This window comes from Conger conger, chromosome 2 (genome assembly GCF_963514075.1).
Source record: "Conger conger chromosome 2, fConCon1.1, whole genome shotgun sequence".
Lineage (NCBI taxonomy): Eukaryota > Metazoa > Chordata > Actinopteri > Anguilliformes > Congridae > Conger > Conger conger.
This window is the reverse complement of record NC_083761.1, coordinates 21,957,380-21,979,315: the sequence shown is the minus strand read 5'-3', so window position 1 is coordinate 21,979,315 and position 21,936 is coordinate 21,957,380. Positions and strand designations below refer to the sequence as shown.

At 45.2% G+C, this 21,936-nt stretch overlaps 1 protein-coding gene across 1 annotated transcript; it reads left to right on the top strand.

The window, feature by feature from the left end:
- Positions 1-262: 262 nt before the first annotated feature.
- On the top strand, positions 263-21,936 carry synpo2lb (synaptopodin 2-like b). Its single transcript, XM_061232620.1, has 4 exons — positions 263-592; positions 6,196-6,347; positions 7,009-7,673; positions 15,249-21,936. Exons 1-4 carry the CDS (start codon positions 491-493, stop codon positions 18,569-18,571), a joined length of 4,242 nt encoding a protein of 1,413 aa, XP_061088604.1. The 5' UTR covers positions 263-490; the 3' UTR covers positions 18,572-21,936.

The window sequence follows — 21,936 nt, the reverse complement described above, 5'->3', positions numbered from 1 at the left end:
CTACTTTTGTGCATGTAGCAGAGTTCACTAGAATCATGTTCCTAAAATAGTCCCCATGTCCCCTAGCAGCACATTAGTCGGCATTTGGAGACAAAAGCTCTGGAAAGACTGTGCTATTTACAGAGGGGCTGTCAGCATCCATCTCTGAGCAGGGGGCTGGAGTGACAGGACAAGTGTGGCAGATGGGGAGGGTTGAAGTCACCCCCTCACCCCCCCTCCTCTCTCTCTCTGTCTCTGTCTCTCTCTTTCCATTCCCCCCAGCCTTACCATCCGGGTGGGTGCATGCGTGCGTCCCTGTCTCGACCCAGGTGCCGAGGATTGAGGGGAAGGAGGCCAGTGCTAGACATTACAGTGTCACGAGAGGAAGCCGGGGCATTGGCAGCACACCGTCAGACATGGCCCAGCACTGACAGGGGTCCCCACAGACAGACAGACACACGGAGGAAGAGAGACGCATATACCTGTGGAGAGGGAGCAGTGATAAGGAACAATGGTGGCTGAAGAGATTGAGGTTACCCTGTCTGGGGGTGCACCTTGGGGTTTTCGACTACAGGGTGGCGCTGAACATAAGAAACCCCTACAAGTAGCTAAGGTAAGGTTCTGGGGAGTGCGACAGGGGAGAGTATGAGAAGGCGATATGCTTGTGGCAGGCCCTGAATGGCTTAGGACTTTACAACTCTGATTATTCACATAATGGTTATATATTTCAATTTTCTCATTTTTTCATTAATTCTGGAAACCTAATGGCCTTCTTGGTGATTGATATCACAGACCACAGCATTTTCTCTTAGCTCCAAAAATGAATAATTTAATGTCACTTGAAAGACCGGAGATGCAGGACTCATGAGTCATGTACTCAGCTAGCTTTGGTCTCCGAAGTTCTTTTGACCTGTAAACTTTGAACTTTGAGCAGAAATGATTGAGCACATCATTCTTTTGTTCAAAAATATTCTGTATTATATCAATAAGTTGTGTGTTGTACTTCACAACACATGGTAACAGAAAATTGAAGTTTTAAATTAAAAGTTAATTAAAAGTTTTTCTATACCTAGTCATGGAATATATCCACCAATTATATAACATTCCTGGAATAGAAGTTTATGAGTAGCCTATTATAGTAGGCTACAGCCAGGTCTCAAAATGATTTACTGTGAGAGCTGGAGTGCAAAGCCAGGCTGTCTTCTTCTGAGGGACAGATTTGTATTTGCAAGATTTGTTAGTTTGCACAGTGTCAGCACAGAATGCTGTAAAGATGTGTTAACTCCAGGGAACACAACATTATACTGTTGAGGTCACTGTCTCGAATGAGGTTCATCCACCCCAATGACTTAAATATACAGTCCACAGAGTCCACCCTGAGCCCTACTGTAAACGGGGAATTCTATGAATGCTTCAATCAAAATGTTGAAAGAGGAAAGCTGTGAAACCCAGGAATGATATGAAGCATCAATCATTTGAAATTATTTAGTTCTCTATATAGGGAGAATGTTGTTCTAATGGAAATAGGTTTTGTGTAAGTTCAATGGTGGTATGTCCAATTTATGGTTATATTGGATCTGGGAATGTTCATTTTTTCCCCAAATGAGCTTATACCTGCAAGTCTGTGCAAACCATTCCAGAAACAACTATTTTCTCAATCTCTTTTATGATCAATACATAGGAAATACACTGTACTGGGAAAGTTGTGGAATGTACAATGGTTATCATTCAGTTATCAAGTAAAACTTTTCTTTTTGTTGAGGGGAGTGGTTTGGTGATTTGTGGTGAGACTGGGTGCTGTGGTTTCCATAACATCCAGGGGAGAGCAATTTCTAGGACTGGGGAGAAAGAGAGAGCACCCTGTTTGTGGCATTTGCACTTTGCCAGTCATTTAGCTTCCCTCATTACCAAAATATTCCTGAAGATTCCTCCCTAAGCACCATCTGCCCATAGCCCAGCTCAGGCACAGAATAGAGTTACGCGGGTATATATACATGCGCCGCAGTTGGTGTCTGTTTGACTGTGCAAAATGCGCTTCCTCTGATCAAAGGACTATTCTGGGTGGCTGGTTCTCACAGATGCAACGGCTGATGGGATCGGGCTTAAGGTCAAGAAAGGTTCTAATTTTTTCTTCCCACCCTGTGTTAAAAAGTTTAACGGAATGTTTTAGACCTGTCGTAGGATCCCCACAGCCACTGGTCCGTGTCCAAAACCGCCAAGCGTGTTTTTGTCCTGTCGTTCCCGCAAGGTCACTTTCCCAGGATCTCCTTTTGGAGTGTGGCCTTTCCCGTCAAGTGGCAGCTCTTAGATGTGCTATTCCCATCCTCAAGCCGCTCCGATAGCCTGGTAAATGTGACGAGTCAGGACCTCCACCCAACACTGGCCTGCGCTATCATGTCCGGCTGCTTCAGTGTCTGCATACAAACACACACAAAACAAAATATCAGTTATGACGTCTTTAACTCCACAACATTACATTGCAGTTCTCCTGTGTGGTCTTCTGTGAATGAAGACCTCCAGACTCTTCAGAGTTGTAATCCAAGTTCTCCCGCTGCGCATAATAGTCTGTTGTGGCTATTTTAAAACGAGGTGACCCCTGACCAGCGGAAGGTATTTGGGATCTGCCTAATAGCGTGCACACCATCACCACCCTACTCCAGTACCTACTGATATGAATATGAGGGGTAAAGTAGGGGGCTGTAGAATGAAGGGGGGAGACTTGTTGAAAAGGTCATGTCAATGTAACAGTTTTATGGTGGCAAGACTAGAACACCGTTTTGTGTTTCCACAGCCACAATTTCAAAAAAATATTATGCAACCATAAATGAATACTGGAAATGTAAGTAACACCTTCATGATATAAGGTCTGACCCACCTTGAGGATGACAATGATTTCACCTTACAGAGTAATACACTGTGTATGACAATTAAGGCCAGGCCGCCTGCTTTTTCATTTGGTTGCCTGTTACCCCGTAACGTTGATATTTCCCGGAAAAGGGTGAAATCCCTTGAAATCACAATATGCTTTCAGCAGGCCTGCCGAATCCTGTTCCTGGAGATCTACTGTCCTGCAGGTTTCCATTTTAAATTTGGCTCACCTGATTCTAGTAATCACTAGTGCAAGCAAATTTCTATCTGTGAAATGAGGTTTGCCTTGTTATGGTTGGAGTGAAAACCTACAGGTCGGTATATCTCCTGGGACAGGGTTGGGCAGGCCTGACTCAGAGGGACCCTATGTAACCACATGCACCATTCACCGAGTAGCCCTGAGGACAGGAGAATGATGCCAGACTGCCACCTGCTGGTTCTTTTACATATCGCAGGTGTACAGGCATATGTAAACATTTTGGTTCAGTTTAGCTTGTGTCTACCATAAGCTGGCATGTGATTGGTGCATATCGTCGGCCAATTACAGTGAAATGTTAAGATATGCAACGCATCTACCATAAGCTGGCATGTGATTGGTGCATAGTGTCGGCCAATTATAGTGAAATGTTAAGATATGCAACACTGACACCTTCCCCTCCCAAAAAGTCAATCCTTATCAGTCTTTATTATTTTCATTTGGTGAATAAACTAATATCTGGAGGAAAGACATTTGGATTGCCAGTCGATTTAAAAATACTCTTCGCCCAGCAGTCTTTCCTCAAATGAATTTACACAATGTTTGCATTGTTGCCCCAGCAACAGCCAGGAGCTGTGTGTCACAACTTGACAGACAAATGGGTGTTCCCAAACTGTTTAACCTTTGCTTCTCATAACGGATTCCTGCCAGTCGTTACAACTGTCCAGGGGGTGTTAATTTGTCTTGAAAGCCTTTCCAAATGGATGTGCTTGTTCCCACTCAGTAGAGCTCAAGCTATGAGACTGTTTGACATCTGAGTGAATCCATTGTTTCTGGTTGGCTGTGGTCAGTGGCTCAATGTAGTTAAGATTTGTTTTTAAATACCTTTACTTACAGTACAGTGGGCTCCATAATTATTGGTATCCTTGACAATTATTTTAAATAAAATCAAACAGAGCAAAATATTACTTTATTATAGTTAATCTAAGTCTAAAGAATATATTGTGTCATTCCATCATTCCTGTTTCACTAGAGAATAAAAATTAGGTAACAAACATGCAAGATCCCCTTGTCAACTATCAGTATGGGAAAAGCCAAAGACCTGTCAATTCAGAAGACACAGATGGTAATTGAACATCACAAGAATGGGTACGAAAAAATACATAAATGGTTAAACATACCACTTAGCACAATAATGAAAAGGTGTAAAACATATGGAATGGTTGCAAATTTGCCAGGAAGAGGATGCAAGAGCATATTATCCCCACAGACGGTAAGGAAGATGGTGAGGAAGGCCATAAGTAACCCAAGGATCGCAGTTTAACAATAGCAGAGATTGGTTGTGTCTTGGGGTTACCAAAAAACAAACATAAAATGGCACTTCCATAGAGACAAACTCTTTGAAAGAATGGCCGAGCACAATAAACAAAACCAAGGATTTAATGTCCAGACCTAAATCCTATGAAAAACCTGTGGTCTGAACTGAAGAGGGGGCATCCCAAGGATATCAATGATTCTGAAATGTTCTGCATGGAGGAATGATCAAAGATCCCTCTAAATGTTCTCAAATTAATCTTTGCCAGGGGTGTTTGCACAAAGTATTAAACCAGGGGTGCCAATAACTGTGGAACCAATAACTATTTTGGTGAAATATTTTCTTATTTGAAAAATGTAAGACTTTGGTTGATACCATTGAATCATTAACATGTGTAAAGCACACTGCTTGGAAAAAAAGCTAATGTAAATAACTATTATTCATTAGTTTACAGCATTGTTTCCGCATATTTATCAAGGGTGCCAATAATTCTGGAGCCTACCGTATATGAGAATACTTCTTTCTTCTGTGAGAGCACACCTCTGAAAAATAGCTTAATGAAAAAATATCAATGTTTAGGGCTTATCTGGGCTACGACTGAGGGACATGGGTGAAGTTATCAATGTTGTGGAGAGCAGGGCTTGGGTTCAGGGAGCCAAAATTTACTTGAGCGTCAAGCTACTTTGCTCTTCTTGGTTGATGTCACCCTGCCAGACAGGCACAATTATTGTTTAAAGTATATAGCTTATGTGTTCGGCATTCACCTTTATATTTCCTAGTAGTTCAGGTTAAGCACCTTGCTACAATGGTATTCAGGCCTGCACCGCTTAGCTGACAAGTCTAAGAGTTATGGGGGGAATATATGACCACATTACATTTATTTAGCAGATTCTTTTATCCAAAGTGACATACAATAAGTGCATACCAAAGGTCGTAGTAACAATTACATCTATTCAAGGAAGTGTGTAGGAGGGAGAATCATCCATTGTTCCCCCTTTCAAGCTGAAGAATTATGAATTCCTTCCATGGTCTGCCCTGACTTGGGGTTCTTATTTTGATGAGGAGAGCAGTGAGAGGATAAACTCTGAGCACCATCTGAACTCTTTCACTTGTATTAGCCATTAGCAGTACTTGTTTCAGTGCTTTAGGAGATCGATGACGGCTGTATCGATGAGATCATCCATGTATAGCTGTTCAATGGGGGTTGGCAGGTCAGCATATAAGCATTCATTCAGTGATGGTCGTGAAATGACACCCTCATTACGTATAACATCAAATGGCTTCCTTACATAGTAGACATAATTCTGCCTTAAAATAGGTCTGAAACAGCTGATATGCTGGTACAGTCCTGCCAACTTATTCATAGCACATGATATATACTCACCGAGCACTTTATTAGGTAGACCTGTACACCAAGTTGTTAATGCAAAAATTTTATCAACCAATCATGTGGCAGCAATTCAATGCATAAAAGCATGCAGACAAGGTCAAGAGGTTCAGTTTTTCAAACCAAATGTCAGAAATGGGAAGAAATGTAATCATGGAATGAGTGTTGAGAGAGGTCAGTAGAGAAGGGCCAGACTGCTGAAAGCTGACAGGAAGGTGACAGTAACGCACACATTACAATAGTGGTATGGAGTGGTATGCATCTCTGAACACACAATGCGTCAAACCTGTTAAGTGGATAGGCTACCCCCCAAAAAAATCTAATAAATACCTCATTAAGTTTTCGCTGAGTGTATAAGCGGTTAAAGAAACCTTTTTTTTCATTATGAAGGCCGGAGAGGAGTTCTCCTTACTGCAGTTGTGGTGTTTATGTCTCCCCCTTGTGGTACAGGTGCGGCGGCGGAGCAAGGCATGCCGGGCGGGGCTCCGTGAGTCGGACGAGCTGCTGTCCATCAACGATAAAGTGTGTGGAGGCCTGTCCCATGCCCAGGCCATGAACCTGATTGACGGAGGTCCAGGAACACTGCATATACGCGTGAAGAGGTCAGGACAACCCACGTCCTACGCAATGAAAGAAAGAAAATAAAGAAAACAAATACTGTGAAATTAACTACTTTATTCAGAAATATAGTGTCCACTACAGGAAGATTTGCTATTGGTCATTTGGATGGTATTTTGTCTGAAACACCATGCAAGTTGTGTACAACCTTTTTCTGACACTGTCAATTTTACTTTTGCAAGCACTTATGCAATCGTCTGCCGATTTAATACATCTAACAGACATTTTGATGCCGATATTATTTTCCTGACTATAATAGTCTATTGGAAAAAGGTATATATATACTTGTTCTGTGGTTTACTGAACATTTAAATGTAAGAAAATGTCATTGCATGGGGTCTTTAACACTATAACCTGTACCTGTCACAAATGTCTGTGGTGTTTCAAGTGTTAACAGTATTTATGAGAACCTGAGACACTGAAATATGAAACACATTCCTGAGATGTGAGTGAGGGTGTTCAAAAAAAGAAAGGCCGAGATGACCCGATGAACTTATATTCTGTACATGCACCTCCCATGAATCTACATTGCACCAAAATATTATTGCTGGCATGCCTTTATTTTGTAAACTTTTTTTATTGTTGTGTCTAGGAGAAGTGGTTTCTGTCTCACCATGGCGATAAATGCTGTTTGGGTTTCTGTAGGGCTCCATCAGGCTTCCAGTCTGTGGTGCTGCTGACCCGATCCCCCTCGCCCCGAATCGACAAAGAGTACCGCTCGGCGGTGAGAGAGGTCCGCCGGGGGACGCTCATGTCCCCGACAGGCAGGGACGAGACCCCCAGGCGCGAGTCCGTGACCTCGCCGCCGGACAGCGAGGCCTACTACGGCGAGACGGACAGCGACGCCGACACGGTGCACGAGCGACAGCGTCGGCAGAAGCGCCGGAGCCCCAACAGCTCGCCCGCTAAAATTGGGAAGACATCATCACCGGAGGAGACCTCGGAGATGAGCGGCTACGAGAGCGCCCCCGACACCCAGGTCTACCGTAACTCCTCGCCGCCCCAACAGGGCAGCCCTCCTGGCGTCGCCCGCAGGGAGGTCATCTACCAGCCCCCCAACCCCGAAAACTCGCCTGAGAACTCTTCCTCCAGCATGGACGACCAGAGCCCCGTGGAGGGTCCGGGACCCAACGAGGTGGACAGCGGGTTCCAGGAGCCCCCCAGCCTGCCCCCGCTGGTCTCGCCGGACCGGGCCAAGGAAGCCCTTCTCTTGGCGTCCCGCGGGCAGCTGGTACCCATGGTGGGGCCTGTGGACAACCCTGTGGCCGAGGAGCTGACCGTCACCTACATGGACAAAGCCAAACAAGCCAGTGAGTATCTCATCCCCCCCCGCCCATTTCTGCAGTGCAAATCGCTGTGGAGGTCAGGGGAGTGTGCTTTGTAATTGGGGCCTAGTCTTTTGATGGATACAGCTGACAGAGAAGCAAAAAATTATTATGTAAAGACTAATGGGAAAGTTAATCTATTTTCTTTTTTATATGAATTCACAGCACAATTAAATATTTGATATATTAAGAGAAAATAACTCCTTGAGCACAATTACGATGTAAGACATAATATAGTCACTATAATATGCTTAGTTTCTATGAAACAGCAAAGCAGTATTCACGTTATGATTTGCCTTCCTTGTCCAATGAGACTGAACATCTGCATTCGAGATTACATGATGAGCTACATTTATGTCACTTCTATTTTTAGGGCATGACTGAATTCAGGGCACAATGTCCAGCAGGTGGAGCTCATTTTCATTAATACGTGGTGGCGACTGACTTTTCTGCTTTGACTTTGCAGCAAATTTAGAACTGTGGACACCAATGAATAAGGCTTTTGTCACGTTTTTTTTTATTTCCGTTTAAATTAAATCAAACAGAAAGATTAAAACCTTTTAATCATCCCCCTCCCAATTAACTGGTAAAGAGTTTAAATGTACAGTACCGTGCCGAAGTCTAAGGCACAAATTAAGCTAAGATGCTTCCAAAAATAGTGTCTAAATATCAAAAAACTTCTACAAAGTGCAGTAAACTGTTAAAAACTAAATCAATATTGGTTGTGACCAACCTTCTCCATCAGCATCAATTATCTTAGGTGCACTGTCCTGCAGTTTTATGAGAAAATTGGTTGGTTGGTTATTCCAAACATATTGAAGAACTTGCTACAGGTCTTCTGCAGACTTTAGGTGTCTTGCTTGCTTCTAGCACTCCCAGACAGGCTCTGTTAAGTTTTTATCTATTATGTAATATGCTACTTAATTTAACAAAATACTAAAATAACATACAATCATTTGTAACATTTAGGTTTTGGGAAATGGATGTATGACAATGACCAAAAATGAGCATCTAAGATTTTTTTAATTAAAAACAAATCGATGGTGACTAAGACTTTAGCACAGTCCTGTATCTTAAACACATTTGATATGTGTATCAATTCATTAAACAGAATGCAGTCCCCTGCTAATTGGTTGGGAAAAATATATAACAAATAGAGACTGAATGGAATGAATGTAACATATTTAGCCATGGATAGACTCTCAGAAATAAAGTGACTGTGGTACATTTTTGTTCTTCAATGATCAAATTTCCCAAATGTACCCTGAAAGGTACAAATGAGTATGTTTTCCAAGAAATATTGCTGGCTTTATGCACCTATAGGGTACCGTGTCACGAATTTTTAGGCACTTTTCATACCTTTATTCCAGAGAGTGTAAGAGTCATGTAGGAAACATGGTGGCAGCTGTAATGCCACCATGGCAGTATGGTTGAGTAACAGGTAACTAGCTTGCTGTTGTTAAGAGTGCTTGTGAGTGGCACACAACCACCCCACGCGTGGGCTCCTGAGCTGGAGGGGGCGAGCTGTGGAGGGGTGAAGGGGTGGACGGGGGCACTGGAAAGACCTGGAGTTGGAGCCCTGGGCTATATTTGCCCTGTGACTCAGTCAGATAACATGAGTCCTATGCCACAAGGCTAAGAGACTTCCAGCTGCTGTCTGCTGTCAAAGGCTTAGTCTCTCTCTCCCTTTCTCTTTCTCTCTCTCTCTCACTCATTCTCTCATTCTCTCATGCATACACACACACACACACACAATGGATACACACACAAAAACACATGCACACACACTCATGCATGCGCACACACACACACACACACACACACACACACGCTCGCGCACAAACACACATACACAGTGCTGTGCTGGTATTAGTTTCCGCGCTATTGATAGCAGCCATTAGTTGTATGCCAGTCATTCTGATACGTGGAACTAGCAGCTGATTTACTGCTCAGAAAGATCAGGGATTCTCACAGCTGCGTAAGGTGTTTTGGCATGTCAGTCATTCTCTCTCCAGCAGCAATGAGCAGCATACAGGTCTCTGACCGTCTGCATATTTACAGGTGATATATCTGTAGACCCTGTAAAGACAGAAAAGAGCAAGAACAGGGTATGAATAAGGTGTGTCAAATGGGAATAGAAATAATTTGTTCATTGAATGAATTATTTGATTGGCTTGATTTAGATGGGGAGGGGGGTGCCTGAAGCAACCGTGTCATTACCCACAATGAATGTCAAAATCACCACTAAAATGCCTGGTTAACAAATACGGTGTTAACAATGCACCATGCCATCACCCCTATTTTCTCAAAGAAGTTGTTAAGACACCTTTCCTGAGAGGGGCAGTATGATAGCAATATGAACACTATCATAGAGGCACTCATACACATTACACATACAATCATACAGCTACTGACTGGGATTAAAGGGGCCAGGGTGTGATAGCTTAGCATAGCTAATGTGATATACTGTAGTGTTACACATGACAGAATTACAGTAGGTACTGCAGACAAAGTACCATAGAGCAGAGGTGTAGACCAAAGACACATCGCCCTCCCCAGCACCTCCTCTATAAGTGTGTGTGTGCTCCCAAGCTGCTATTCTTAGACCGCTCCTTCAAAAACTACAAGATAAGCTGCCCCAGTGTCAGTTAACCAACGCAGGGTACATGAAGACAAATGTCATAACGGAATGTTCTGTGTCCTGTGGGTAGATTGTTCATCCCCTTCAGGTCACGTGCTCTTGAGTGCATGTATGTATGTCTGTGTGTGTGTGTGGGGGGGGGGGGGGGGGGGAGGGAGGGTGGACTATACATGGAATTATGTGCAGAAGGTGGTACTGTACATTGTTCTTGAGATTTTATTAGTTTAAATAATAGACAGATTCCAATATGTAATAATAATAATAATAATAATAATAATAATAATAATAAATATAGCTGCAAGCAGCAATTGACGGGGTCCCAGCAGCATAGCAGTTGGCAAGCACAGAGGCTTTGATGAAGCAGCAGTATACATGGACCAAATTTTTTGATGAAAAGGAACCGACAGAGGCACCAAAGAACAGGCACACAGAAAGGGATTTGAACCCAGGACCCAGTTGCAGGAAGGCAACTGTCCGAACCACTGGACCACCATGCTAGCATGGAGTTTTGTCTATGGCAAAAGAAAAATGGAAAAATTAGCCATTGAAAATGGCAGTCAATTTATGAATTGGGCAATCCATAGGGATCAGGTTTATTCAGCCATATTGGTATGTATCACATTTCTGAATAATGGTTTGAAGTTGCTTGGTCTCAGGAGGCAATATACATATGCAATATAATTTCAAGTTAGTACACAATGACCAGGAGTACACAGGGACCAAATTTCAAGATGATTCTTCTTAAGACCATGTAATGCAATGAAGGCACCTGTGAAACATGCAAAGTTCACACTGAAAGGGCCCTGCCTGGATTCAAACCCAGGACCAATGGCAACTCTGCTAACCGCTGGATGCACTGCTTTGCTTCTTATAGCACCACCCTTTGGCCGAGAGGTGCCAAAATTGGACCGTGTCCACAGAATCATAGCCTACACATGTGTAGGAGTTTGGTGAGGATCAGACATAGGATTCATGAGTTACAGCTGTTTTAGAAAAAATGGCCACATCCACAACAATTGATTGACATTGACAAACAGTTTGCAACATCACAAAAGTGTTAACATTTATTGGGGTTACTCCAAGCATACTCTATGTCTAAATTTGGTGAATAATAATAATAATAATAATAATAATAATAATAATAATAATAATAATAATAAGATAATAATAATAATAATAATAATAATAATAATAGTTATAATAATAATAAGATAATAATAATAATAATAATAATAATAATAGTGTTTTTGTGTATGTAGTATGTGTATCAATGTGTGTGCATGTGTGTATGTGTGTGGTGGGGAAGGTATCAGCATAGTAGTGAATAGTGGGTAACTGGCAGGAGGGTGGAAAGAGGCAATGGATGTGCCTGTGATCCCCATCTGAGCCACCTTCTTTGCTATCATAGGAGATGCAATAGTGGGATGACAGGACGAATAGATATCAGCTTCGTAAGCAGATAGGGCATGTCACCTCTCACCTGTCATCTGTTACCTAGAGACAGGGTCAAGGGTGGGTGGTTTGTGCAGTGCCCAGACAGACAGAGAGGGGTTTAATAGTGGTGGAATTAAATTAATTCACTATCAGTGCCATCCACTCTGCTTGGGAAGGATAATTAAGAACCAGCTTTGAAGAGAAAGAACCTGTGAGAAATTGTACTTCTGCTTCCAACAACATAGGTGATATTTGTCAACAAATAATTGTTCAATCTGGGAAGTAGCAATCTCCACCATGTTATGTAGCGGCAACCAGTTCTATGCCTTAATCTCCCCCTGACTCACACAAAATGGTTGCTAGTGCCCTATCACAACCAAAACCGCAATACAATGCTCTTACAGCCACAAAACAACATTATGTAGTAATACCAGTTACCTACTGAGATGAAAATGCTTCAATAAAGGAAGTAAGTGTAGGGTCCTGTTTTACTTCTGCACTGGCACGGGTCATCCCATGTAGTTTCTAGCGCACATACTCTCCCTGCTACATCAGGGTCCAGCTAAACTGGGCTTGCCTGGTCTTTGTTTTGCGGTCATCAAGTGGTATTTTGTTGAAGTTTATTTGAAATAGTTATTACAGTTGTGATTAATTGTGATTCATATCTCTTCTGAAAAAAATTTGGAACAAATGTGCAGCAGGGACAAACTGAATTCATTCATTTACTTTTTGCCATTCATGAGGTATTTTCCGTGGCACTTGCCAATCGAACACTTTAACCTTAACACCGAGGCCAATAATGGAACATGAACCACCTGGAATCACAACTAAGGCAGTCAAAGGGATGACAGTCCTGCCGTAGTGTCACAGCTGACAGAAGCACAGAGGCATGTCACTCTCTCCCTGTTTCGCCTCCTAAGCCAATCCCCAGCACTCTGCGTGGGCCCTGTTGGATGATGCGCTTAACTGCGAGGCTCTGCTGCTGTCAGGTGCGAGGTGGCAGGGTGCAAAGCCCCCAAAGTGAAATATCTGCGTGCTGACTCACACGGTTCAGAGATGAGTGACAGCAGTCTGGGTCCTAATGGGAAGCAGAAGCGAAAGGGAGGTTGAGTAGAGGGGGCATTTTTTCCTGCTTGTTAATGGGGAGGGGGGGCTGGTCTGCGTTGAGGCAGACAGGTGGACAGCATCTGTCGGTCACGTCGCCGTTAAGAATAGCCCAAAATGACATAAGGCGTTACTTTGGGCCAGCGGAATCCTGCGGTTAGACAAAAGGGCTTTAAAAGGTCCGACGCGGGTGTAGTGTGGAGGACACAGGGCTTTGCCTGGCTGCCGGTTCTGCCTGGCTGGGCTCCATCACCTCTGCCACAGCATTCCCGAAAGCGGGGGACGCACGGGGCCGCGTGGGGCCCGCCCCTCTCGGGGTTAAAGACATGCCGGGTCTCACTCCCTCAACGAAGGCGGACTGTGACAGAGACCCCGTGTACACAGGTAACTCTCCGACCATCCCCTGCCATCTGTGGGCCGGCTCAGCCTGGGTGACTCTTTCAGCAAAGAGAGAGAGAAAGAGAGAGAGAGAGGGGACATGCAGGAAACAAGCCGACAAGGATCTTGACGAGAATCTCCTGGTCTGTCAGCAGTCTGCGTACCGTGAGTGATGCCTGGGATGGCTCAGCACCATTGATGCACTGTATGTGAGTGCACTGGAGCAAACCTTACTCGAGGAAGAGAAGTGCTGGATATCTGCGAGAATATGGAAAATATTTGCAGAGCTGACTGGTGAATGCTAATCAGAAGAAGCTGTCTGTTTGCTGAGCTGATGAAATGCATTGCAGTGTTCAGGTAGATGTGTTTACAGTAGTGGCAGGCAGGTGTGGGCCGTGGTTTTTGTTTGGTCAATCACTTCATGTGAACCGATTTTGAGGAACTTCCCTGTTATGACTGAAAATTGACACCACTGAATTTGGAGTGAGTATAATGGGGTATGTGAAAAATTGTATCTCATATATGTCCGATAAAAGAGAAAGAATACATGTGTGTAGTGTAGTTTCTAATATAATTTCTGTCTATACATTGCGTATTATGACGCTGCTTTCTTAACTGTAGTGCACTAAATGCTTTTGTGAAAGTGACAGTCCTTGATTCTTTCACCTGCTGTTGGTTTGATATCTCGTCTCAAGGATAGTACCTCCTCCAGCACAGTACCCCCATCACCCTACGAAGACATAGGGTGAATGTTTATCCCATCTTTGCTCATTTGCTCATTGTGGGGGGTGACAGGGCGCACAGATGACCAGTGTTTGTTAGAGAACTGCTCTTTGGATGTACTGGATGCTATTCTAGAAGTTAGCAGGAACGCGTTCAAAAATGTTCCCTATTGAGCTCCGTAGTCTAAATAAATCTTTCGATATGACCCTGAGGGTCATTCTCTCCAAGTGTAGAATGTGCAACGTTATTTATAGGGGATGAGCTTTGCGATTTATCAGTGTCTCTGTTCACCAGTCAACATATCCGACACCTGTCCAACTACCCAGTAAATAATCTGAGAATAGCTATGCAGGGACATTATACAGCATAAGCAAGAGGAACACCTTCATTTTCCAGCTGTGCTTGAGGTTTAGTGTTTGATATAGAGAGGCAGGTGGGTTTGGTTTTAGTCCATCTGCAGCCTGTTTTGGCTGCCTGATCTCATAGGGTTCTCTGTGTAAAGGTCAGAAATGGTTGTTTGTAAGTGATTAAAAAAATGATCAGCTTACCGTGATCGTCCCAGTATCATGTAAACAGCAGCTCACGTTGGAAATTTTCTTTATTGCTTTTTGAGCCTTTGCTGCCATTCTGTCCTTTCACTAAACTAAACTAAACTAAACTAAACTAAACTAAAGCCAAACATCATGTCTTGCCTGACATTGTTAAGGACATGATGTTATTATGTTGGAATGAAAAAAAAACGTTGTTTTATAATGCATAATATTTAATCACTGCGTGATTTATAAACGCTTAAGTCTGTTGTTGTTTTTTAATTTGAAAGGGGTTTGTAAAGTGTAGTCTGTCCTATTAATGTATTATGATTTATTTAATGAAAGAATCTGTACAATACTCTTACACTCTGATGTTAATTTTATATTTTCACACTCACACTTACATACACATGCATGGATCCAAAACGATTAAAACCTCACCCAGTTTGTATTGACATTAAAAAGCTACTCTAATTTCCTTTAGCTGATGACCTTAAAATGCCATGACATTTTTTAAACGCCCTTTAAATCAGCTGGTAATATTGTTAAGCTGTAAAGTTTTAGTGGCACTTAATATTATGGCAAACCTTTGAACCTTTAACTCTCTTACATAACATCCCTTACACTCCTTGAGGATTGGAATGTTTCTCTTTGTATTATTGTGAACGATTAAATCAGGTTTAAATGGGATAAGGGGTCACTGTGGGCTACCTGGGTGACCAATTTTTTTGGTCTCTCCATTTCCTGTAGAACTACACCGCGGTGAGAGCGTGCAGGAGAAGCAGGTGAAAGAGGCTCGGACTAAGTGTCGCAGTATCGCCGCCCTGCTGACCGACTCACCCAACCCCCACTCCAAGGGCGTGCTCATGTTTAAGAAGCGCAGGCAGCGCGCCAAGAAGTACACGCTGACCTGCTTTGGCAGTGTGGAGGGAGCGAGCCAGGACGAGACGACTGAGGAAGAAGACGACGAGGAGGGCATCTTCCCCGGCAGCGAGTCGGAGCTGGACGAGGATGGCTTCACCTCGGCCCCCGAGTCCGCCTGGGACAGTGACTACCTGGACATTCTGGAGGGGAAGACCCCCACGGCGGGTTTTGAGGAGCCCCAGAGCCCGGGGCTAAACGCCACCTCTGGGAAGGGCGCCCAGCTTTTTGAACAGCAGAGGAAGAGGCAGGAGGAACACGCCGCTGGGGCCACGCCCGTCACGACATACACAGAGGCAATACCCGTGCAGGGTCCGCCTCCCATTGCACTGGACACACCCGACACACCTGCTATGGCTGCCACACACACTATGTCTGCCACACCCACCATGGCTGCCACACCCAACATGGTCGCCATGCCCAACATGGCCGCCGCACCCACCACAACCATGAACTACAGTATGATGAATGGAGACTGTACTGTTGTGAGCCGAGCCAGCTTGGTAATGTCACCACCCATGGTGAACGGTGGAGGGGTGGGGCCTGCCGGCTCCGTGCTGAACAGGACCGCCCAGCCATTCGCCGCTGGGTTTGTCAGCCACAGAGCCGCCACCACACCTGTGGTCTTCCGTCCCAATGTGCCCAAGAAGAGTCCCCCGCAGCCCGGAGCACCCGCTCAGGCCACGCCCATGTCCTTCTTCCCCCCTTCCCCTGAGGTGAAGCGAGCCGTGTCCACCACGTCCCTCTACATCCCACCCAGACCTGCCCCCAGGAATGCCCCACCGTCTATGTTATCTCCTCCTTCCTCTGTGTCTGCTGCTCCCTTCTCTCCATTCTCTCCTTCTTCTACCCCAGCAATACCCTTCTCTCAGCCAACTGTGCCTGCCCGACCCTTGTGTAACCCTCCTGCACAAGCCATGCCCTTTTCTCCACCTCCCTTACAAGCCACATCCTTCTATCCTCCTCCAGGTCAAGCAACACCCTTTTCTCCACCTCCTGCCCAAGCTGCATCCTTCTATCCTCCTCCTCGTCAAGCCAAACCCATTTCTCCACCTGCTACACAAGCCACATCTGGCTGTCCTCCTCCTGCCCAAGCTACTCCCTATTCTCCACCCCCTGCCCAAGCCAAACCTCTTTCTCCACCTGCTACACAAGCCACATCTGTCTATCTTCCTCCTGCCCAATCTAAACCCTTTTCTCCACCCCCTGCACATGCCACATCTCACTATTCACCTCCTGCACAAGCTACTCCTGTTTCCCAACCTCCTGCACAAGCTATGCCCTTCTCCCCACCTCCTGCACATGCCACATCTTACTATTCACCTCCTGCACAAGCTACTCCTGTTTCTCAACCTCCTGCGCAAGCTATGCCCTTCTCCCCACCTCCTGCACATACCACATCTTACTATTCACCTCCTGCACAAGCTACTCCTGTTTCTCAACCTCCTGCACAAGCTATGCCCTTCTCCCCACCTCCTGCACATACCACATCTTACTATTCACCTCCTGCACAAGCTACTCCTGTTTCTCAACCTCCTGCGCAAGCTATGCCCTTCTCCCCACCTCCTGCACATACCACATCTTACTATTCACCTCCTGCACAAGCTACTCCTGTTTCTCAACCTCCTGCACAAGCTATGCCCTTCTCTCCACCTCCTGTTCAAGTCGCTTCTCTCAACTTGGCTCCAGCACAAGCCATGCCCTTCTCCCCACCTCCTGCACCACCCACTACCTGTCCCACTCCCACATCAACCACGCCCTTTCCTCCATCTTCAACCCCTGTTGGCCCCCTCTCTCCCCCAGCCCTCTCCCCCCCTTCCCGCCAGCCCTGCACCGTAACAATCCCTCCCCCAACAACGCCAAAAGTGTCTTTCAACCCGTATGTCACCGTGGCTACCACCACTCCCTCACCCCCCGTCTCGGCTACTCCTGCTCCCACTCCCGTCTCCATGCAGTACCCTGCCGCTGCCAACTCCCCTGAGGGCCTGGCGTCCCGTGAGCAGAGGATCTCCGTGCCCGCCTCTCGTACCGGCATCCTGCAGGAGGCACGTCGCCGTGGAAGCAAGAAGCCGATGTTCAGTGCCCCCGAGGAGAAGAAGCACAACTCCCCTAACCCTGCGCTGCTGTCAATGGTGCAGAACCTGGATGAGAAGCCTAGAGGTGGGACAGAGCCTGGGTTTGAGTCCGGCCCTGAGGAGGACTTCCTAAACCTTGGCGCCGAGGCCTGTAACTTCATGCAGGCCCACAAATGTAGGTTGCCGCCGCCGGTGGCCCCCAAGCCCCACGCGGCCCCCGAGGGACCCCAGTTCCCCCAGATGGGAGGCAAGGGGGCAGAGCTGTTTGCACGGCGGCAAAGTCGCATGGACAGGTACGTGGTGGACAGAACGGCTCCCGTCGCCCCGCAACAGGGGCAACCCCGCCTTCCATCACCCACCCCCTCCCTCCCGAATCATTGGAAATACTCCCCGAACATTCGTGCCCCCCCTCCCATCAGTTACAACCCCCTGCTGTCACCTTCCTGCCCTCCGGGGGCTCAGCGTAGCGGGAAGGCATCCCAGACTGCCAAGGTCGCCAAGAAGCCTGTCGTGCAGAAGCAACCTATCAAGCCCCTGGACGTCATGAGCCGTCAGCCCTACCAGCTAAATTCCGCCATGTTCGCCTACGGAGGCAGCGCAACACCTGCACCGGCCTACCAGCAATCGCAGAGCATCTCCCTGACCGCTCCCAAGCAGATCCCCATCAAGGCTGCCCGCGTCTACAACATCAAGCGCTTCTCCACGCCCACACCGATGTCTGCACCCGCATCCCTGAGCCCCTCCGTGATCGCACCACGCTCCGCCACCACGCTCGGGGAGCCCATGTGGCGCCCCGATTTGGTGTCGCCTCCCCCTACCCCCCTCTCGCCTCCTCCCGCCCCTACGGGAGCTCTGCCAGAGCTACCCAAGATCTACACGGCCCCCATCCCCAACCCAGTCCCCGGCCCTGCCCCCGGCAGTGCCAGGCAGTGGTTTAAGAGCGCCCCGGAGCTGAGCCCCCTGTCCTCAGCAGTGTCAGGCAGCTCGCTCTCCATGAGGGTGCCGAGGCCCCGCTTTAGCACCTCCAGCATGGGTATCCAGCCCAAAGTGTGGAGGCCTGGCTCTGTGCACTATTGAGGTGGCCACGCCTTGCAATGGCAGTTCTGCCACTCCCTGCCTCACCCTGTTCTGCTTCACCCTTAACCGTAGGGCTTCGCCCAACATCTGCCCCACCCTGCCTGCCCTCCCTGCTCAACTCATGCCCAGCCCTACTTTGCCTTCTCTTCCCGGCCCTGCTGTATCAGCATTTCACTCCTGTCTGTGGTAGGGTTTTGCTGAACATCTGCAAACATCTGTTGTCCATACCATTACATTATATAGTCTGCTTGGTCGCAGTGATATTAACAGATGGGGATTCCCACTTCTCCACCATCCCAACAAACAATATTTAGGGCATTATGTACACTGGAAGAAAAATATTTTAACTGTACATAACATCAGAACTGTTTTTCCTTATGACAGAACAGAACAATTGTGGGTTCCTTTTTCTGTTTTAAACTGACAGCATCAGATACAAGTTGAAGCAGATATTAAAATTGGCATATAATGTAAATCCTTATGTGCTTGTTGGCTGGAGTACAGATTGCTTCCTGGGCATGGCAGGGATCCTAGTGTGGCCTTATCCAGTAAATCTTTAAGTCACCACATGCTCTGTTGATAATGATAGTGTTGCAAACACTTGTGCAGTACACCTGAAACCTTGCAGGAGACAAAGTGTATGGTGTGCAGAGGTAACTACTTAGTTTCAATGTATATTAAAGCCAGATATCATCAATGATCTGTTATATACATTTTACTACTTTACTAGCATAACACATACATTTCTAAGAAATTTTAACTTGTATTTTGTAGGAAATTTTGCGATTAAGACTTTTCTGTAAAATTTTCGGGCACTTTCATTCTTACAGAAATGGTGCAGAATTGGTGTATGCTTTCAACATTTAATGCGTTGCGTAGCATTGTAGAAATAGGTGTTTCAGGCAGGCTGGGATCTGTAGGTTTGGGCTATCACCACAGAATCACCAGTGAGCCACCATCGTCGAAAGGAAGCAAACTACGTTGGAACAAATGAGGAATGCACACGCAAAACCAGACCATGGTGCAACTGTGGTTGGAATCCGTTTGGACTGAGTGAAGAACTTGGGGCTAGGCGAGGGGTTTAGCCTTGGGTGATCATCTGCTCACATTGGGTTGCCCTCTCTGACTGCTTCTAAGTTAGTCAGGAGTCACGCCTTTCACCTGCTGTGAAAGCCAGGTGCTCATTTCTGTTCCAGACACGTTTTGGGGCCACAGCAGAGGGAGGATAAAACTCAAATGTATGTCTAATGTGTGTTCGCATTAGTTTTAGCTTTTCTGTTTTATGTGCAATGGCAAAAACAGCATTAGAATAATCATATTAATATGACATAGATAAAAACTATGCACAATGATGATGTGTGTGTTAAATGTGGTGTGTGTGTCTTGCTCTGGCATATATTGTGTGTTCACTGCAAAAAACAAAAAATAAGTCAATCTTAGCAAGTACTTTAATCTTATATTTAGACTTAAAATCTTATTTCTATTACTTTTTTGCTAAATAAGATTTCTCAATTTGGCAAGACAATTTCATTTGTCAAGCAAAAAGTAACATAAAGAAACAAATATTTTCTACTTGAGAGAAAAAAATAAGATTTTTTTTTGGTCTCATTCCAAGACTAAAGTACTCAAGACACTTTTTTGCAGAGTTAAATAAAGGCTCCCGAGAGCCCAATGTGAGCAGGTGTGTGACTGAACCATTGTGGCTTGGCACTGAGGGCTTTTACATTTTAGCTAAATCACTCCAGTTTAGTGTCTGGATGTTTATTGTGCTTTATGTCTACTGAACTAAACCAATTTGCGAGGACAACTTGAGCAACTTAAGGACAAGAAGAAGCATAGTCACCAGTGAGACATTGTTAAGGGTAAGAAGAGGGAGGCAGTTTGCATGATTGTGGGGTTAGTGAAGCCGTGACAGATGCCATGACAAGACAGGTAGTGCAAGGTGCACCTGGAGATGTGTGACCGCCTTTGAGAGAGGAAAGAAGGGAAGAAATTGAGTCTTCTTTTTGGGGAGATGGTACGGTTCATAAGCCTGCCCCTAATGCTGCGCTCAGGGCACACGCTCCCCCCTCTGTGTTGCACTGCTGTCAATGGGTACCCAATATTTCTGTGCATTACCCAACTTCAGAATCTCTTCAGCGAGATGAGAAGCACTGACTGTCATTGGTAAACACCTCATTTACACTTATCTTCTACATGTATCTTTTATTAATAAGACCCTCTTTCTCCCTTTCTCTCACAAACACACACACATGCACCCACACATTCTGTTCTTTTATCTTATGGATTTCTTCAACATCCATTTGGCAAATCGCTGTGCCATTGCATAAGACTAGAAAAAAAGAAGCTCTTTTTTATTCTGAAAACATGTTTTGTATTATTGAAGAATGTCGCATAGCCTGGTTTGTTCCGAGACAGTGGCTTGGTTACATGATTATTGGGTCTACTGTAAGTGTCCAGCAAAATATGTGGATCGTACCATTTTTTCAAAGAGGAGAGGCGTGGGTGTCTTGTGTGCCTCTTGAGTAGCTCTAACTGCATTACATTTGTGAGATATAACCCCCCCCCCCCCAAACCACACATACACCCAACCTATTGAGACATGTAGTAAGTGATCAGGGGAGGCAGTGTTTTAAGACCTTGTGTGAAAGGACAGAGTCAGCATGTAGACAAACGGGCAGAGAATTCACACCCCGGGAATGGCTCACTGTGTATGAAAAGTGTCAGTTAAGTGTCATTAAGTGTTACCACGTTTGGTTGTTTGTTTTTTTCTTATTTTATCATTAAAATAGCGGGCTCACATCTCCTTGAGGTGGAACGCCTTCATTCTCTGCACTGGATGTATTTGTATTTGTGCTTCTGATTAGAAAAAAAGGGTCTTGGAAAATGGTCTCAAGTTGGATTTAAAAAGAATGGGAAAGAAAGAAATAGTTTCAGAAGTTTCTGTTGTACGAAGAGTCTGTATCCAGTAGGCAAAGGCTGAACTCTGAGAACTTTAAAGTTTGTACTGTATGTAGGAAAAATAAACACAGAAATATTTTCTTGGATAATGTCTCATTATCCAATAATGAACATTTCCGTTTTTATATACAATGCTTCTGTTTTTTCTTAAAAACAACAGGAAAGTTCTCTTTCTGTGTTTTGTCTGTCTTTCTTGTGGTACAGCATGCTTCTTATCACAACAGAAACATCAGTGGACATGATGGGTAGGACCTGAGATGGGATTGGCAGCACACGCTGCAAGTAAAAAATGCTGACTGATGAATTGATGTGAGATGTAAGAGGGCAGCAGGTATTTGATTGGCTAAAAGACATGAGAATTTAGTGGAGAATGATATGAAGGAATAAAAATAGACTTGAAACCA

Bases quoted from the DNA above. Each gene is read 5' to 3' on its own strand.
- synpo2lb (XM_061232620.1), top strand. From the start codon at position 491: ATGGTGGCTGAAGAGATTGAGGTTACCCTGTCTGGGGGTGCACCTTGG. The intron at 593-6,195 runs GTAAGGTTCTGG...CTTGTGGTACAG, and splicing joins AACCCCTACAAGTAGCTAAG to GTGCGGCGGCGGAGCAAGGC. The intron at 6,348-7,008 runs GTCAGGACAACC...GGGTTTCTGTAG, and splicing joins CTGCATATACGCGTGAAGAG to GGCTCCATCAGGCTTCCAGT.